The following is an 18,272-nucleotide window of genomic DNA, read 5'->3' as shown; positions in this document are numbered from 1 at the left end:
CATACATGAGCACAGGTAAATTTGTGTGCAGTTCTTTGATGGATCTGCGTAACAATCTGAATGTTTGTTTCATGTGGGGTGAGAAGAAATTCCTGCAGACTTCTGGCATTCACTGATCTGCTCTCAAAGCTTATTTACAGCCAGTAATGTGTATTAAGCCAGGTGCCCATGAGTGGTTGGAAACTCTGGGAAGGAGTTATTATTGAAGCTCAGTGGCCAATGGAAGGGGATGCTTCAGCCTTCTTGCAGTGCTCTCCTTCACATCAGTCCTTCAGTGAAGGTCCAATGTGACTTTCCTAGCAGATGTGTGCAAAGTGTGTCCAGTGAAGACTGTTGTTGAGGATGCAAGTAAATATAGCCAGTGATCTTGGATTTACTAACTGAAGTTTAACAAGTTAAATGTATGCTTTTTCTTCCTTTTTTTTTTTTTTTTTTGTTTTGTTTTGTTTTGTTTTTGTGTGTGTTTTTTTTTAGTTACCTACCATGGTTTGAAGTCTTTTATAAGCTGCTCAATGTCTTGGCAGATTATTCAGCAAAAGGACAGGTATTATTCTAAAGTACTAACCCTTCTCTTCCCTGCCCCAATATCAAAACGTGGGAGAGAGACTGAAAAGCAAGCTGTTTTAAGAGAGAGCAGACATGGCCATGTGAATTTATGAATCTCTATTATGCACTTATAGCGAAGTACTTATTCAGCTAGGCTGAAAGTTTGTCAACCACCTGTGAAAAGTAAATCAGCTTTTAAATTGTTTTTGAGAAAAGAATGCATTTAAGAACTGTGACTGTGGATCCAATTCAAGTTAGTGGTTTCCCTGCAGTCACTTAAACTTTTTGATGACCTGAGCTGTGTTCACCACATCATGCAGTTCCCAGATCGTGGTGCTTCATGCACCTTGAGCAGATCAATGTCTTATCAAACCTTACTTGTCACGTAAAGTAAGTGAAGAACTGAGTTTAGTGATGCAAAATGCTGACCCAGGTAGCTTAATCTGGCCTACCTCTTTTACATGCTGGTTTTGCTTTGAAAGCAAAACAACATAAAAATGAGTTTTGAGGTAATGTAAGAATGTAAACTAAGCTATTAAAATTTGATTCTAGTTTTATGAAAGGTAGTTCATGATACAGAGAGATGACGATTGCAATGTCTAGCTTAGTTTCATCTATTTAAAATGTTGCAACTATAATCTTAGGTTACTGCTTTGATTTATTTTGCAGTAATTAGTTTGCATTTGTCAGAAACATTGCTGTTTGAGGTACAGTCATGTAGGATTGTATCTTCTTCTACGGGGGCTAAATACTTCTTGTTTTAGCCTAAGCTAATGAGTTGCTGTAAAGGACTTGCAGTGCAAACTGGCTTGCTCCAAGCTGAGTAACTATGTACTGATATACTGGTGACTTAGGTTGCAGAAATAACGTGAAAATATGTATGTGGGGATAAAATAATGTTAAAAAAAATTATAAGATCAGCTATCAGAGGAAACTACGTTTATTACTGTGCATACTCTGATGTATCAAGCCATTCTAACACCTGCCTGTTCTCTGCCCCCCCCCATAACAGACATTATCCTTCTGTTTTCCAGTTAGTTTGTTGTAGTAATGCGTACTTTGTTTTCCTTTGTTTTCTTGTTTTGTTCTTTTTTTTTCTTCTTATTTCAGGATAATCAAAGGAATGAGCTTCTGGAAACATTTCATAAACTTAGCATCCCTGAGCCAAAAACCCCTGTTCAGCTTGGATTGGTAAGTGAAGAGTAAAATAAGATGTAAACTGAGGTGTTTAATTTTCATTGCTTGCCATAATAGAGAAATGTCCAAAGCAGTTCTCCTTTTTGGGACTTGGCATGTAGATATTGTTTTCCTATGAGGACTCAGAGCTGTGAAATTCCCCTTTTCACATCTGAGGCCCTCTGTTTCCCTTTCCTTAACCTCACATGTCTTTGAAATGCTGTTCTTTCATTGGAGGAGGATTGTATGTACTCCCCATGGAAATGTCTCACCGTATCATTTGCGACCTGCTAGAGGTCACAGAGCAGCAGCATGACATTTATTGTCCACACTTCTGCAGAGCTCTTAGACCATGCGAGCGTGCATGGGGCAAGACTGGAAAGCAGTCATGTACTGTTGTAACAGTGTTCTGATTGCTAGCTGTTAATTGAGTTTTCTAACTTCTCCTCTCTCCAGGAAAAACATTCGCAAATAAGGTTTTATTTCATATAAATGTTTTGTTAGAAACCTTATCAAAGACCACTGAAAGAATAGATGTGGGATTTTATTGAAGGGATTGTGGTTTGAAATTAGTCTTTTGGGTTGTCTGTATTCAAATTAATTTTTGTGGAACTACTTTCTGTACCAGGTTGTAGTGGAAAAGTACTAAAGATGCATGTTGGTGCAGTTGCCAATTAGTCATTTGGAGTTCACATGGAAACAAGTGATGTGTGCAGCCAGTTTTCTTCTCCCACTCTCTTTGCCTTTAGTCCTTCTTCTAAAGTATTTTTTGGCTACCACCAGCTTGCTCTCATCACTTCACTCTGTGATGTCTGTCGACAGGTAACAGTTGTTGGCCTTGCTCAGGTCACCAGTTGGAAGTAGAAATGCTCCAGTCCTTTTGAGGCTGGCTGTTCTATGAATGGCATTTCTCTTTGACCAAAGGAAGAGCTGTCTTGAAAGTCAGTGATCATTTGGGATATTCAGGTTTTTTTTTTTCATACCAGTGGTTTCACGGAATGCTGCTGTTCTCCCCTTGCCTCAGACATTTCATGTGCAGTGAAGCAAGAAAATGTATCAAGAAGCAGACTAAGGAGTGTTTGCTAGGATATCTTTATGCATTTTATTTTGGCTGTTGGAAGGCTGTCTTGGGATTGGAGTGAGGCTCCTAAATGTGATACAGTTGTGTGTTCTACTACTGTGCTTCTTCATCTTTCTAGCCAAGTAAAACAGTGGTGTATCAAAAAGCAAAAGTTGTGTTTATAGAAATTCATTGTGCTCAGTGTAGCTGGTACACCTGCTGGCTGTTTCAGCCTACGGACTGTTGATGAAGCACTGAAACGTATGGGATGTGTACAAGAAAACTGTGCCAGTGGTGGAACTGTGCCAAGGATATACAACCCTATAAAGCTTCAACAAATAATAAAAAGTCCTAAGATTGTAAACATTGTGAATACAATGTAAATTGTTGTAACATCAATTTACAAGACAAGTTAGTTGCACAATCTTTTCCTTTCTCGGTGCTGTAACCAAGAATCATGCAAGTTGTGTGTTATCAGAATGGGAACTGGAATGAAGCTGTTTTCTTGGAACGCAGTCAATTAAAAAAAAATTAACAATATAACGGCCTGTGAAAATGGGAAATCAGTTGTCTTTCAAATTCTTTAAGGAAGATAAAAGTGGCTAAGAACTTCAGTCATAATTTGACAGATTGGTGTAAGAACGTAGGACATATTTCTTGGAAATTTCCATAACTTTACTATTGTCTTTAATGAAACTCACTAAAAAGTTAGAAAAGGACCTCCTTGCCTTTGTTTCCTGGTTCACTGTGCAGCTTGCCATGGGCTATGGAAAGCTAGTTTGAGTTACAGACTGCCTTGGATATTTCTTGGCATATGTCACATGTGCTGTGCAAGTCTGTCTGTGTCAGTACCTGCAGAACAAAGGAACGCCATCTTACCTGATTACATATCGTGTTGCATTTGGGATCTGAGATTTCAGCTTTTGAAATCTAGAACAAGCAAGTCATCTTGGTAGTTGGTAATTAATGTTTTGTCCTTATTACTTGGTTGAGCAACTGCTAATATGAAGCACAAGTTTAGAATGCTTTTGACAATATCAAAATAATCACGTTTTGCTCTTCTTTTATAGCACTCTTACTTTACTGTGCCTGACATCAGAGAGCTTCCTAGTATACCTGAAAATGTGAGTATAATAGAGGACCATGCACTTTATTTTGCTGATGATACTAAAAAGAAAGGGTAAATAGGTAGCATTACCTCTGTTTGCCCTGATAATATGTTGCATTCAGTAAAACACTGCAGGTTGTTGAAATAAAATTTAGGTGTTTAATTTATACTGAGTGGTGTGAGAGAGAGAAAATGGTGTTTCTAAGTGCAAAGGTACAGGAGTAAAAGGCCTATTGAAGTACATCTACATCATACCAGAGTGAAGTTTTTAGTATTTGCCCTGCTAATTAAGCAGAGGTATCAAATGACTGAGGGAGTAGCAAATTTACAGAATAATTATCTTAAGCTGTAAGTAGAAATCGTTACTCGAAAAATACAAAGCCATGTATTATTATCACTCTATTTTTACAAGCTGTTAACACTCAATAATTTCTTTGTCCTAATGAGTGAGAAAATTTTAAATCTATAGTTTTAGCCTGCTCAAAATCAGCAAAGAACAGGGATTTGGTAACTGTCTGCATGTGAAGGTGTGGTGGCCTTTCAAAAAATTCTGGGAACCAATGATGTGAATTTGCATGAATGGTGGGACTTTACAAGAAGAATATGAAGAATTCCTGGAAGTAATCCCAAGACAGTTTTGGTTGTCACTTAGAGGAGTGCTACAAATATTCTTCTCTATGTAAAATGCAAAGTTTGAGAGAAAGGATTTTAATCTCTCTCAGGAAGTTGATTTCATCTCTGTAGCAACTTATGCTTTAAAAGAAACTTCTCACAACTAAGGAACCAATTTTTTCTTTTGCATCTAGGTTCAAGTTTGTGCTCTCTGTGATGTTTCCATACTTTGTTGGCTTTCTTGATGTATCAGAAGCTGAAATTAAAAGCTGAATTTGGAAAGTAATTATTAACATGTAGTATTTTCTTTTCTCTGTTAGAGAAAGAGCATGCTAGTTCCAAATAAATTTTAGTTAAAGAAAAAAGTTTTGGAACAGCATGTTTTTGGTTTTGTTTTTAAATTTATTCAAGTGTCTCAAGGGTGTAATGTAGGCAGTGGAAGAGTTCAATGTTTCAAACATTTTTATTGCTAGTATATAGTAATATAGATCAACTATAGATCAAATACCATTTTGGTGCTAATTTGGCTTGTTCTTTAAGATGTTGTGGGTATATTCAGACATCATATCCTTACTTAAAATATTTGTATTAATTCAGAGGAACATCTAGGTTTGTAGACTCTTGTGTTGCTTTAAAGCTACGTTTCTAACTGTTGTTGTGCAGAGTTGTCATTCTTTCATTTGTGATGACATCTTCCTTCTGTATCATATTTAGGCTATAACATTGAAGAGTTTGTCATCTGTATTTGTGACTGCAAGCTGAAATTTATTGAAGTACTGATGGATAAATTGATATGGACAGGGAAAAAAAAAGGGGATCTGTCATTCATTCAGTGAGACCTTTCTGAAAGAATGACATAGGAGACTGGGAAAACATGATCTGCTTCTTAGGTAGTTTGCTGAAAATATATACCTGCATTATTTAGGGCCACTTCTTCTGAGACTTTTTAAACCTGACAAAATTGTCTTGTATGCTTTTCAGCATTGCTTAAATTTGTTACCAGATGATAGGCCTGTGGGAAGACAGTGCTAGCATTTGCTTCTCTTAGATATTCTTTAATATGCACCTGCTACATCTCTTAGCCAATTTTCTGCGTCTGACATCTCAGTTTTCTTACTTGAGTATTTTGAAGTCTGCCTTAGCGTCATAAACTTAAATTTATGGCATGAAAGGAAAGAAGGGGGGAAAAAATAGAAAGAGTGAAGGAAATTATTAAGACATTCTTTCTCATTTGTGGATGATTTGGATAGCAGCTTACACCTGGGGCTTTTTATGTCTGTTTAAAAATGTTGTTAGTGACTTTTCTGTCATAGGCTTTCCATGCAGACATATATCCCCTCAGTAAATTCAGTAAATATGCTTTTTGCTCTAAGATGCTTTATTTTTACAGAAATGTGGTACTTTAGCAGTTATTAAAGAATCTGTTTCTGAATCTAAAATGGCTATCAGTCTAGTGCATTTCCTGTCTTAATCCAGACATGATTATTTGTTTATAGGATTGATATTTCGTGGTAATCTCTTTTATGCTGATCATCTCAAACTTTAATAGTTTTTATTTGGTAAGCCTCAAATCTCCTGGAGAGCAAGAAATGAAGTTCATTTCCATTTTACAGGCTGGTAAATTAAAAGGCAGGAAAAATGAGCAGTAAGAAACTAGTGACAGGATTAAATGTAGGTCTTCTGGCCTGGACCTGCTTTAACTGATGTAGAGCAGCTTAACGCATGCACTACAGCTATACTTCCTGAAGCCTTTACTGAGTGTTTATGCTCTGTTCGTTATGTCTGTTGGTCGTGTTCACTTCATATTCAAAGGTATGAGTCAGCTTCCCAAAACATTTGAGCAGGAGATGTGATGAATGCTCGTGAATCAAAGGCAGTTATAAAAGCAGAGGCCTTGGGCCAGAAGGAGTTGGAAACCCTTTGAAAGCTGAATGTTCAGCCTTCATGGGAAGGAGTGCTGTGTGATGCTGAAAAGCATCCTCTTTGAATCACTGAGTGGTGCTGATGTGCCTCTGAGGGAATGTGGCTGTTTTGCTGTAGGTATCCTGGGCGCTGATGTCACTGTGAAGGATGAGCTCTGCACAGTGTCTGGGGTGAACCAGGGCACCTCTGGGAATAGAGGTGGAAGAACATTTTGTTCTTTAGCATGTGTGCACGCATGCATGCACACCCAAGTTAAAAAAGATAGGGCTCATTTTATGAAAGAAAATTGTTAAAATTCAGATCCACCGGTCTAACTTTTGTTGCAGTTGACCATTTTGTGTTTCTTTCATGTGTTTGTCTTTTTTCTATTAGCTATCATGTAATTCATTATGAGAATTTTATCTATCAGTATGGCTTTCATGTAGAATTGCAGCATATTTGGCAGTAATACAAGGACATTAAATGAGCATGAATCTCCATTCATCAATTGGACTGCTTTATTCAAAATCCTGCTTATCTTATTGATAATTACATTTTAAAACTCCTATTAGCCAAAGTTTTAGTAGTACCAAACTTTGAAGTCATATGCAGTGATTAATGGAGTACTGCACAGGACTGTTTGGAATGCTAACATACTTGTTGCAGTTGTCTGCCTGTATCACACCAGTGTGTGAGGAGCCACAAAGCATTTTGCATGGGCACTTTGGTGTAAACGTTAACTCTTATAATTCTTTTACAGTTTGTAAATGCCCTGTAACTTCAGAGAGAAATTGAATTAATTGCGGGAAATATGGCGCAAGTCTTTAAATTTAATAAGTTAAATTTAGTAAGTTTTATTTTGGGAATTCTTATTGCTACATCTCTTATCTCAGTGCCTATTTTTCAATTTGTCATACTGTACATCTTTCACTGTCTGTTTTTCTTATTATTCTCCTTCACTTTTTATTTCTATACTTATGCTGTTTTCTGGAGTACTGTCGTACTGTCTTTGTTATTCCGGTCTCTGGAGTTGCTGCGTGGCATTATTAAAGTATCTTAACTGCATAACAAATGACCTGACTCATGTTAGACTTTGAATTTGTGAAATTACAAAGGAAATAAACATATTTAGAAGATGAGGGATTTCCAGGAGGAGGATGGAGAAGGAAACTTGTTCTCTTCTACTGATCTGTCCAAATAAAAAACATTCACAGAAATTCTGTAAACGCCTTTCAGCAGCAGCATAAAATGCTGAAGGATAATGCATGTTTTTAATATGCTTGAGCTTCGCTCTTTCTTTGCAGAGCAGAGAGCCTTTTTGTACCTGTAGTGAAAAGTTTTCATTAGATGACAAAGAAAGAAAGGACTGTTCTGGACCTTGAGAGTCAGCGTGCACGTCCATTTACTGGTACTAAATAGCAGATGATCAAAGAGATGATTGTTCTTCAAATGAACTTTCAAAGAAACATAAGGGAATTTTGTAGCCATTTCTACTGAATTTTGGGGAGTGGTGATACCAGATCCTGTATTCTGTTACGAAAATCCCGCTCTTTTTTCTTCTTAGCAAGGTTTAAATCCTAGGAAACAAAGTACGCAACAATTACACTGCAAATTGGAACGCTTTCATTTGTATTTATTTAACTCATTCATGGTTTTGTCACTTATGAGACATGTCTTTCAAAATACATGTGTACGTCCCAATTTCATCTTCAAAGATGACAGCTTTCTTATAAATACAACTTAGAGCTAACACGTGAATTTCCCTAGTATCAATACATTACCATGCAGCCCACATGCTTTGCAGGTGCTGTTGGCAAATTTCTGAGCACAGGGAAGAGTAAAGCCTTGTAAATCTTTCCATTTGAAAGCACGTTTCTGTGTCAAAGCCACTATTACTCTACAGTAAACTTGAAAGAATAATTACAAACCCATTCTCTGTGTCTGTTTTCCCTCTCACTAGTCGATACTTTTGCCTTACAAACATATACGTGCATGTTCATGTCTACCTACGTCTTCAGGCAGAATGTAGGGATTAAGTTTTCCTTTTGCCGTACCCTTCATTTGGGTGGCTGCTAAAGAAGTTCAGTGAGTTGCTGGAGAACTCTTTTAATTCATTTATTTGCAGTAATTGTGTCGTCATGCGTTGTGTTTTGGTGTCGTGGAAAGATGGGTGAGAGGCGGAAGAAGAAATGTAGAGAAGACAGCTTATGTTTAGACAAAAATATCATGCTAATCAGCACAGATGGGATGAGAAATACAGAAAAAGTACATGATAGTTTAATAGGTTTTTGGCAAAATGTGTTGGCTGGTTGTTTTTTTTCGGTTGTTTTTTTTTTCTTCTCCTTTTGACTGTACCTATCTGCTGCAACAGCTCTTCTGTAACAAGACCTGAATGACTGTTTTGTGTTAACATGTTTGAAGCTAACTCTAATGAGCTTAGTTTTTACCAATGTAGATGTGGGCACAAAAATCTTCCAAATACAAGGCTTAATTTTTCTTTGGTTCTTTGTGTTTGGATGGCAAGCTGTGGAACATATTTCTGCACAGTATGAAACATCTTGGCAGACTTCTCAGGCCAAGTATTGGTGGGTTTAGAGTTATCTTTGGATCTGTCAAAAGTGCTAATGGGCTTTGTTGAGCTTCTTTAAGTTTCGAAATCATATTTGCTTTTTGCTTTTCTGTGCTTTTTTATTTAAGGATGATTAAGATTGCACTTGAATTCATGACTAATCCAATTCTGCTCTCACATGTGCTTTTTGTACAAGTCTGCCTTTAGTGTGTAGCAACCCTTTCGTACCCAGAAGAAGCGATTTGGGAACAAATTACCTAGGTCAGCATTTTTGCATGTATTAACATTTCCACTGCTGCGGCTTTTTTAATTTCTCTGATTTAAGAAAATACCTTTTGTAAACCAAAGACTTTTTTTTTTTTTTTTTTTAGCTGGCCTCACACTATGCAGCCAAAGCTTTTATGCTGGGACAACAGCATACATTTTGATGATCTTATCTACCTGATAGCTTTCTAATCTTGTTGGTAAAAAATCTTAGGTTTGCATTTGTAAGTTTTAATTCTACTGCTTATTACCATAATCTTAATTCCTTAGTAAATAATACCTTGTTCTTGCCACTGCAGCACATGCCCCGAGCTGTTACTGGTAACGATGTATGGGTGTTGTTCCTGGCCGATGGGATGTTGTGTGGATGAAACTTGCTTTGTTCTGGCTTTTTTCCTTGTGTTTTATTTTTTGAACCACTGTTGCTCAGGTGGTGTATGTGCACATCTCCAGTAGCATTACCTGCTTGTGTCTTGGTTCTTCCTATCTGTGCTTTAGAGGCAGTTTGCAAATGAAATATATGTTTTTTTAATTTTTGTGCTGCAGTTATTTTTCTGCTGTATAAATACATCCATCCGTCAGGTAAATTTGTTTTTTCAACTATGGAGAGTACAGAGAGATCAGATGACCTGTATAACTGCTCTTACCTTGTGCTAAATGCCCGTGTGAATTTCCAGTGATAAGAATTACTTTGATATGTAGACTGGAGCTACCCTTTCTTTTCTTTAAAAAACTTGAATTTGTCTCAGTAAAAGTGTTGTATTAGAACATGAGTTTTGTGCCTCATCAGGCAGCATTGACATTTTTTGTAGAAGTGACAGAACAGGTTTTATTTCTCCAGGAATTATCTTGTATTTTAGAACTGTGTATGAAGCATCCTCAATTTCATTAATCTGTGACCTATCTCCCCAAAAGTCAGGGGAAGACATTGCTAATTAAAAGCTGGTCTGACACAAGGTGACCTGCTGTGTGTAGCCATGTACTCTATGTAGCATAACAAGAGGATGGAGTCTGTTGTGGGTTTTTTTGTTGTTGTTTTTAAATGGAAGACTTTGTTTTGTAATATCATGAATCAAAATTATTTTATCTCTTTTCGTAGAGAAATCTGACAGAGTATTTTGTAGCAGTTGATGTCAACAACATGCTGCATCTCTATGCCAGTATGCTGTATGAACGCCGCATCCTCATTTGTTGTAGTAAGCTCAGCACTGTAAGTAAACTGCAGAATAATTTCTTTTATTCACACTACTGTTTTTTTTTAATGACAGTCATACATAGGCAATAAGCTGAAATATCTAGAATGTGAAGAGCAATGTTTGAAAGTCCCTACTGAAAATGTAATTTGGAAAGTTGTACAAGGGAATATCCAGAAACTTGTGAAAAGTTCTTTTCTTGTTGAAGGACGTAGTAAGCAGAGATGAAGCCCTGCTTTTATGTTTGACTACCATCATTAATTTCTGTGTAATTATGTTGACTGGCATGGAGTTTTTCTGGAGTTCTAGAAAAATAAGTGTACATTGATGTGCCACTAACCATTCAGGTTACTTAAGTTTATTTTCTGAAGAAATATCTGTATATATTTTTTAGTTCACAAAAGCATTAAGTACATGAATGTACTTGGCCTGCAAAAAGGGGCCGGAGATGCAATGGAGTCTCTGTCCTTTTATATCCTGGAGATATTTTAAACTGAACAGTGCCCTGAGCAGACAGCTGCAGTTGATGATATTTTGAACGGTTGAGGTCAGATTTGATGACCTCCAGGGCCCCTTCCAGCCTTTGCCATGCAACCTAAACTCAGTTCTGTGCTTCTAAGTGATGGCTTTACCCAACTTCTTTTCCTCTCTAACATTCAAATTAAAAAGTCTTTTGATACGCTCTTTGTTGGGCTTCTTGGTGTGTAAGCATACTAATGTTCAAGCCACAGTGAAGTCTGCTTTTCATAATTTATTTGGCAGAAAAAGAGACTGATAAATGATACTGTCATATACCTTCTCTGGGTGGACTCAAAAATTGGACTAAAATAAGACAATCCACTTTTTTTTTTCTTTTCAATTTTGTTTTAAAAGGTTTAGTCTCAATGCTGTTTAGGCTCCATTGAGGATCTAGAGATAAAAGGTACCGAACACTCTGGAGTGCTCTCTTCTAAGAATGACTGCACATCAAAACCAAACATGAGCTTGATTTACTTCAAAGTTTTGTGTTAGGCATTTGAAGGTTTATCAGTCAATCACATTGTGATTTTTCTTTCTAAAAGAAAATGTTAAGTTTTCATTTGTTTGCTCTGTAGATGGATATTGATTGTTTTCTTTATGAATGGTATGCAGAAGAGGGTTTTAATAAATGCTGTTTTCTTGTTCTATGGCCTAAGTACTCAAACGATCCTTTCTAAAACACAGTCCTCCATGTCCATTCGATGAGGTATTACCTAGCCTGTTACTGTTTGACCATGGCCTACTTTGTGATTGAGGTTAAAACTGCTTCATGGAATTGTAAATACTGTGTGAAAGGCTGAAGTTATAGGATGTAAGATACGAGGCAGAAAAAGGAAAGAGTAGATTACAATAGTTATTCTCATGTTCTTTGGTAAGGTAAGTAAATCTAGGAGAGTTAAAGTAATCTCTGGAAACTGTTAATAATTATTAAATGTTTACAGTCAATCCCACACTGATTGGAACTGATGGAATTGGAGTGTTATGTAGCTCAGTATCATAGTGAACTTGTAAAATCTTAATTTTATATCTGCCAAGCGTTCTAGGACTTCTCTACTAAAGTAAACTAAGTAAAATTTAAACAGGAGATTTTTTATTAAACTGAGGAATGAAGAGAGTAGGGAATTAACAGAGAAGAGGAAAGAATGGCTATCCAAAGCATCTCAAAATGTTTGGTTGGTTGGCTTAATCTCTCTCTCTTTGTGACAGAGCCTGGGAAGAAGAATTACTTACCTGTCACTTTGCCTTCCTTAATGAGCCATTTCACAAGTAGGGTTGTGTTTTCTTTCCTATCTTCTGCTTTTCCTCTTCCTTTTGCCTCTGTCCAAGATAAAAGCATGTCTCGTTCTTTGGTAGGGAGGGGTATTCATACTGCGCATTCTTATCTTACAACTTTATATATAACTGCTCCAAGATTGGAGTGACAGTGTAAGACAGGTTTGAAGTGTTGGGCCGGAGCCAGTGATTCCTTGCCTGCACGCTCTGCTCTGCATGTTCCAGCAGTAGGAACAAGCTGCATTATTTTATTTCAAACTGTGCTCAGCGGAAGCCAAGACCTTGTAACTGGAAACGTACCAAACAGAATTCTCAAAGTAGAGGGAGGGTGGTGTGGTGGTGGAGAGGGGATTGGTTTCTTGGTTTGGCTTTTTTTTTCTTTTTCTTTTTTTTTTTTTTGTGTGTTGTTCGTTTGTTTCCTTTTTATAACAAAAAAGTAGAGGGATCCTGTGTGCACTTAATTCTTTCCATTGCACACTTCAGTGCACACTGCAGCACACTTCATTCTTAAAGCTTAAATATAATATCAAGTAGAAGAGTGAAAAATAAGCAGTCTTGAGTAGAAAAGTCTTTTATGATAGGATGAATTCATGCTATAGTAAATCACGTAAAATTTGAAATATCCTTAATACTAATTAGAGGTAAGTGGGTCTGTATTTATTGACTAGTTTATAAACTATATGTACCAAAGCCCTGGAAGATTCATTTTTGTTCTCTTCAATTTTTTTTCTTTTGTTTTCTACAAAAGGAAATTCAAGTAATTTTTCAAAACATCAATTACTTTTTCTTAAAAACAACAGCCACAAAAACCACTCTGTGATCTAACTACTCATACAGAGCCAAATGTGAATCAGCACACATGAAAACTGTTGGACAGAAGAGCACCTACTGGCGGGAGCACGCAGTTACAAACTGCCACCAGCTTTCCTTAAGCCCAGTGCTCTGTCTCCCATCCTACCTTCCTTGCAGCCCCGGCTCAGGAAGGAGCGTTGGCAGTGTGTGATGACAGCAGGTTGCCTTTCATCATAAAGAGATGGCTTACATGAAACTAGATGAGTCTTAAAAAACTTAAATTTGTGAAATATGATCATATTTCTGTTTGGCTCCATCTTATTGGAGTGAATTTCATTACTTATAAAGCAATATTAAAATGGTGTATTATTACAAAGCAAAAAAATACCACTCTGGTCTTTTGTTCTTGAAGGCTTAGAGGTTGCCATTTCACTTCTCCTGTGTCACAGAATGTTCTAATGCCCAGCTTCTTCTTCCCTGATAGGTTTCTGAGGTGTCTCAGGGCTCTAAGGTTAAGGAAAACACAACATGTGTTCAATAGCATTCACTAAATGGCCTTGTGATACAACGTAGCTGAGCTCTCACTGTTCTTGTTCTACAGCAGTCTTAGAACTGCTCCTTTTCACGCGTGAATTCTTCCTTCCCAAGAGCTCTGCTGCAGCCCTTGCAGCCTGCTGCCAGCACAGGTTTTCACCTCCATACACAGTCTTTACAGCACCCCTGTTTTCACTGCTTCATTCTTGTACAACTCAGTCTTCATGTTTCTGCTGTGCTTTTAGCCCGAGTGATGCAGAAAGATGATCTTACACTCACATGTTGGTAATTATTTACATATTATGTTTGTAGTGGTGTACTGCATGTGTAACACTGGGCACTGTGTGTCCATAGTAGGAGGAGAGTAAAACATACTGGAAGATGGCCTATTATAATTCAACAACAGTTCGTAATTTTTATATGTATGAAAAAACTCCATTGATTAAATTGCTTTTAAAACCTTAGAGGTAAAAATGCAGAATGCGATTCACTAACTCAGTGTCTTTTGTACATAGCCATTTTTTTACGTTCTCCAGCAACAGCTGCAGGAAGCTGAGGTAGTGGAACTAATCTTATTTTAAAATGCTGGATTCCTATAGTTTTGACAGTTGGGCATTTCTCAGGCTGCCTTATTATTAAGCTCCTGTTTTCTGTATGGCAATCACTAATCAGGTGAGGTCTCCAGCAAATATGCTATTTTTTTTTTATGAGTCCTTATCTTGGCAGAGTTGAAGGACAGTAGCAGTGCTTACATGAGGTAGTGTGTTATTTGAATTCATGCCAGATAGCAAGGTGGGAGTACATCTCAAAAATAAGTGACAGGTTCTGCTCAGATGTCTGCAGTGTTGAGCATTATGTCTGTTTAATCTTTTCTTGCTGAGTTTTAAAACCAATGGAAGGGGGATTTGGAAGGGGTCTTCTTGGATTACTGAGTTCAGTCCTCTACAGCATCAACCATGCTATGCAGTAATGCCAGGAAATAATCCATTTAAACCCGATAGAATCACTTCTTATGTAAAAAATTAAATTTTTAAACAGTTTTGGTTTTAGACATCTTTTTGATTTGGAGAAGAGAAACTGAAAGGATGTGGAATTGCGTCACATAATTTCCTGCAAAGCACTACAGGGGTTCTCCCCAGGGCTGGACCAGCACTTTTGTTTGCTGTTTTTGAGCTTTTTAATTCAGTACCTGCCAATGTCAAAACCATTCTGAATGAGTTTTTAAAAATCACTGGATCAAATGATTGGTGGAGGGTAATAAGATGAACATACTTTTTAAGTAGTAAAAATATGGTCATTGAGTTTGATGTGGTATATTCTTATGAAAACGATGCTACTGATATTGTACCTCCCTGAGCTTAAATATTTTTCAGCTTGTTTTATAATTTCAGTGCATTTTTATTGTATTAATGGATAGTAATTGCCAGGATTAGGGTTTTATTTACCCTTACCATCTTTTTCTTTCTTTTGAGTTTCTATTTCAGTATTTCTTTTGCTTTGTGAAACACTGGGTGTTCTTTTCAGGTTTTGTTTGTTGAATGAATTGTGTTTTCAGTTATTTAACAAAGACAGTCAATGTTACCACCAAAAACTAGTTGTGCTTTATCCACTGGTACCCTTTTTTTAATGGGAACACTGAATATTGTCTAATAAAGCATGTTATAAAACCAAATTTGATTCTTTTTTTCTTGCATCATTAGCTTTTTAAGGTTTGTTTGTTTGTTTGTTTTCTGTCTTATTAATGTTCTTCCATTAATCTGTGTGTTTCAGTTAACTGCTTGCATTCATGGATCTGCAGCTATGCTCTACCCAATGTTCTGGCAACATGTTTACATTCCTGTTCTGCCCCCACATCTCTTGGACTACTGTTGGTAAGGCTGTTTGTATATGATAATGTATGTGTGTGTCTGTGTATGTGTGTGGGTATACATATAAAATCTAGATTCACAACAGCATTCGCATTTCTGTATTGCAAGTCTCTTATATAAGTCCTCTTATATGATGATACTGTTAGTCTGGAAATACATATGTGTATTAAGGAAGTGGTGAGCCTACTAAGTAAAAAGAAATATTGATGTCATCAGGTAATTGCGTATTAGTATGTTGAAATACACTGATGTGTCTGGTTACTGTGAAATGCTGCAACTTAAATATTTTGTATTTGTAATTTGTTTTCAGCATATTTATGTCAAATCATAAAATTTGAGTTAAGACTCTGGAAGCCGAAGGTACAGTGGAGAACATACTTTAGTTTTTCTACTTACCTGAATTTTTGGGGGGGATGCGGAGAAAGCTATTCATTTCCTTACAGTCATCTTTTCATATTTTCGTTGTGTACACAACGTGTATACCTTAGTTAGGGAAATGACTGTAATTCATTGAAAAATTATTCTTGGTCATGATGTTTCAGATTTTGGCACATCCCAAGAGCAATACCAAGCATTGTCAAAGCTGGCCCTCTTTTGTCCATGAGCTTGGGGCAGCTGCCCTGCTGAGATCCCTTCCAACAAAAATTGTTCTGTGATTCCACGCTGTCTGTATGGCTTAAGAAACCTTTGCAGCTGACATCTCCAGATAAGAGTGTCACTAAATATCTCTTGGAATTGGTGGTCAGTTGTTCAGAAGCCTATCTACAGCACCTCTCAAGCAGTCTCTTGGTTTTTAATTTCTTTTCTGGCACAGAGTCAAACAGTTTAGTCTAATCAGCCATAACGTAATATCTCCCATTTGCTGCATATGGGACCGGAGGAAGAGGATTCTGAGTAATTAGCAAAGGAGTTGAAGATCCTGCAGCATTTAGTTGCTCGGCTTAGTCACTCAGTTTGTGTGACTTGCTGGTTTTGTTCCCACCGTGTATGCAGCAGCAAATGAAGTTTGACCAGGAAGAGTGGCTGCCCGCTTACCTCAGGTGGTCCAGGGACTTAAAATTTCAAGCCCTGCTAGAGAGTTAAAGGAATAGTTGCCTGGACATGCAGGAATAGAATTAGGAAGTCCAAAGTTTGGCTTGAGTTGAAGTGAGGAATGTACAGAGTACATAGAGGCTTCTACAGTTCTAGAACCAAAAGGAAAACACTAAGGAAAATATGGACCTGATGCTCTATGGTCACACTGATGGGTGATGGAGAAGATAGAAAAGGCAGAGAAAGCAGGACATTTGCTCCTGGAAGTTGTAAGGCCATGCTTCACTGTGTGTGAAACGAATTGGCAGTGAGGGATGTCCTCAGAGAACTGTTACACATCTTTAGAAAAAGCAAGAAGGAAGATCCAGGGAAGGAATTACGGGCCAGTCAGCTCTGCTTCTATTCCTGAAATAAGTAAGGAAGAAGTCTTCATGAAAGCACCACCTCTGCCCTCTCTCACTGCAAGCCCTGGCAGTTTAAAAAGTCCTCTGAAAAAAAATGAGCTGAAAGTGACTGTGTCATACTATTTCACATTTGGCTCTTAGCGTGGTGATTTGGGGGAGGGTGTTCTGTTGTTTTTTTTATGAGTGATCCTGTTCTGTGTGACGTTTTCTCTGCATTTAAGCAAGAGGAAGGAGCTAGCAGGGATAACTAGCATTTTTAAGTGCCAGAAGCTGAAACATGTAGATTTAAAGGAAGCTTGTTCCTCTGTAGAATATTTAAATGTTAAGTATGTGCCTATTGTGAGGATACACAGAATGGAATCTAAAAACTATTATGTCCTGTAGAAATGAACCTTCAATTTACTCACTGCACAGGAAGGGCAGGTTCTAGTCATTTGCACTGCCAGCAGGTGCCCTTTCTCTGCATAATGGGCTTTGCATGTGTAATTAACACATGAAGGCTGCTGCTGCCAGTTTTTTCTTCAGGTACATGCTGCTAGGAGTTTTCAGGATGAGGATGTGGATCACAAGAGGCTTTTTGCTGGGTTTGAAGATGAGATATTCATTGACTTTCTGACAAAGCCATGTTAAAAAGGGGCTGAGTCCAGATCCCACAGCTTTGTACAGAGGTGTGCAAAAGCAAACACTTGGGCAGTGTACCCAGAGAGAAAGACATGAGACACTGAGCTGTACTTGAATGAATTCTTTCATGGTGTAAAACCTTGCCTTATAACAAATAAGCCAGCCAGAGTGTGAAAAGTATGATTTTAAAACATATTATTATTAGGTTGTAATTGCATGCTCACAAATACAACAGATTGCCTTAGCCTGATATGAACTTCATTTGGAGAGGTAGTCACACGTACAAATTGTTTGAGTAATTAGGTTTAGTAACAATTTGTGTGCCATAATAATATTTCTTAAAATAGAGTCAGTTTATTTTGTAACTATGTGAAATTAGAAAGGTAATTTTTGCCTATCTGTTCTGAGAAATCAGCTTCACTCCTTCTGGCTTAAGGCAATCAGATGCTTATAAGAATCTGTCTCTACAGGGAAATGACCTGAAACTATTTAAAACACAAGAGTTTATTTTAATTTAATTTTAATTACTGTCTTGTTATTTTTTTCACAAGTGTGATGTAAGAATTTTAATGAGCTAAAAGGGAAACTTAAGAAAATTTGAAGTGATGTGAGTTTTTCCATTCTTACAAATGCAGAGAATGACATTCCTTCAGTTCACTGTGTTTGCTGTCCTTTGGCGCATGCTGACTGTGCTGTTGGTGCTTCTGAAACTTCTGAACATTGTGCAAATTGCTGAAGGGTATCAGATTGCTGTATTACTTGTTATCTTTGAAAGTCTTGAAAAAAGTATATTCCATATG

General features: G+C 37.3%; 1 protein-coding gene across 12 annotated transcripts in view; it reads left to right on the top strand.

Moving 5' to 3' along the window:
• The window catches only part of DENND1A (DENN domain containing 1A), a 170,900-nt gene that overhangs the window by 67,884 nt on the left and 84,744 nt on the right, over positions 1-18,272 (top strand). For 9 of the 12 annotated variants that reach the window (XM_052668120.1, XM_052668130.1, XM_052668119.1 and 6 more), the window contains 5 exons: positions 475-544; positions 1,657-1,737; positions 3,853-3,906; positions 10,337-10,447; positions 15,318-15,418. In XM_052668120.1, the coding sequence (XP_052524080.1) occupies positions 475-544; positions 1,657-1,737; positions 3,853-3,906; positions 10,337-10,447; positions 15,318-15,418 (417 nt within the window). The remainder of the gene's footprint in view (positions 1-474; positions 545-1,656; positions 1,738-3,852; positions 3,907-10,336; positions 10,448-15,317; positions 15,419-18,272) is intronic. The other 3 variants (XM_052668122.1, XM_052668128.1, XM_052668129.1) reach the window with 2 other exon arrangements.

Source organism: Tympanuchus pallidicinctus, unplaced genomic scaffold, assembly GCF_026119805.1.
Source record: "Tympanuchus pallidicinctus isolate F22 unplaced genomic scaffold, pur_lepc_1.0 scaffold8, whole genome shotgun sequence".
Classification (NCBI taxonomy): domain Eukaryota; kingdom Metazoa; phylum Chordata; class Aves; order Galliformes; family Phasianidae; genus Tympanuchus; species Tympanuchus pallidicinctus.
Note: the sequence above shows the minus strand (reverse complement) of the source record. Positions and strands in the feature narration are given on the sequence as shown.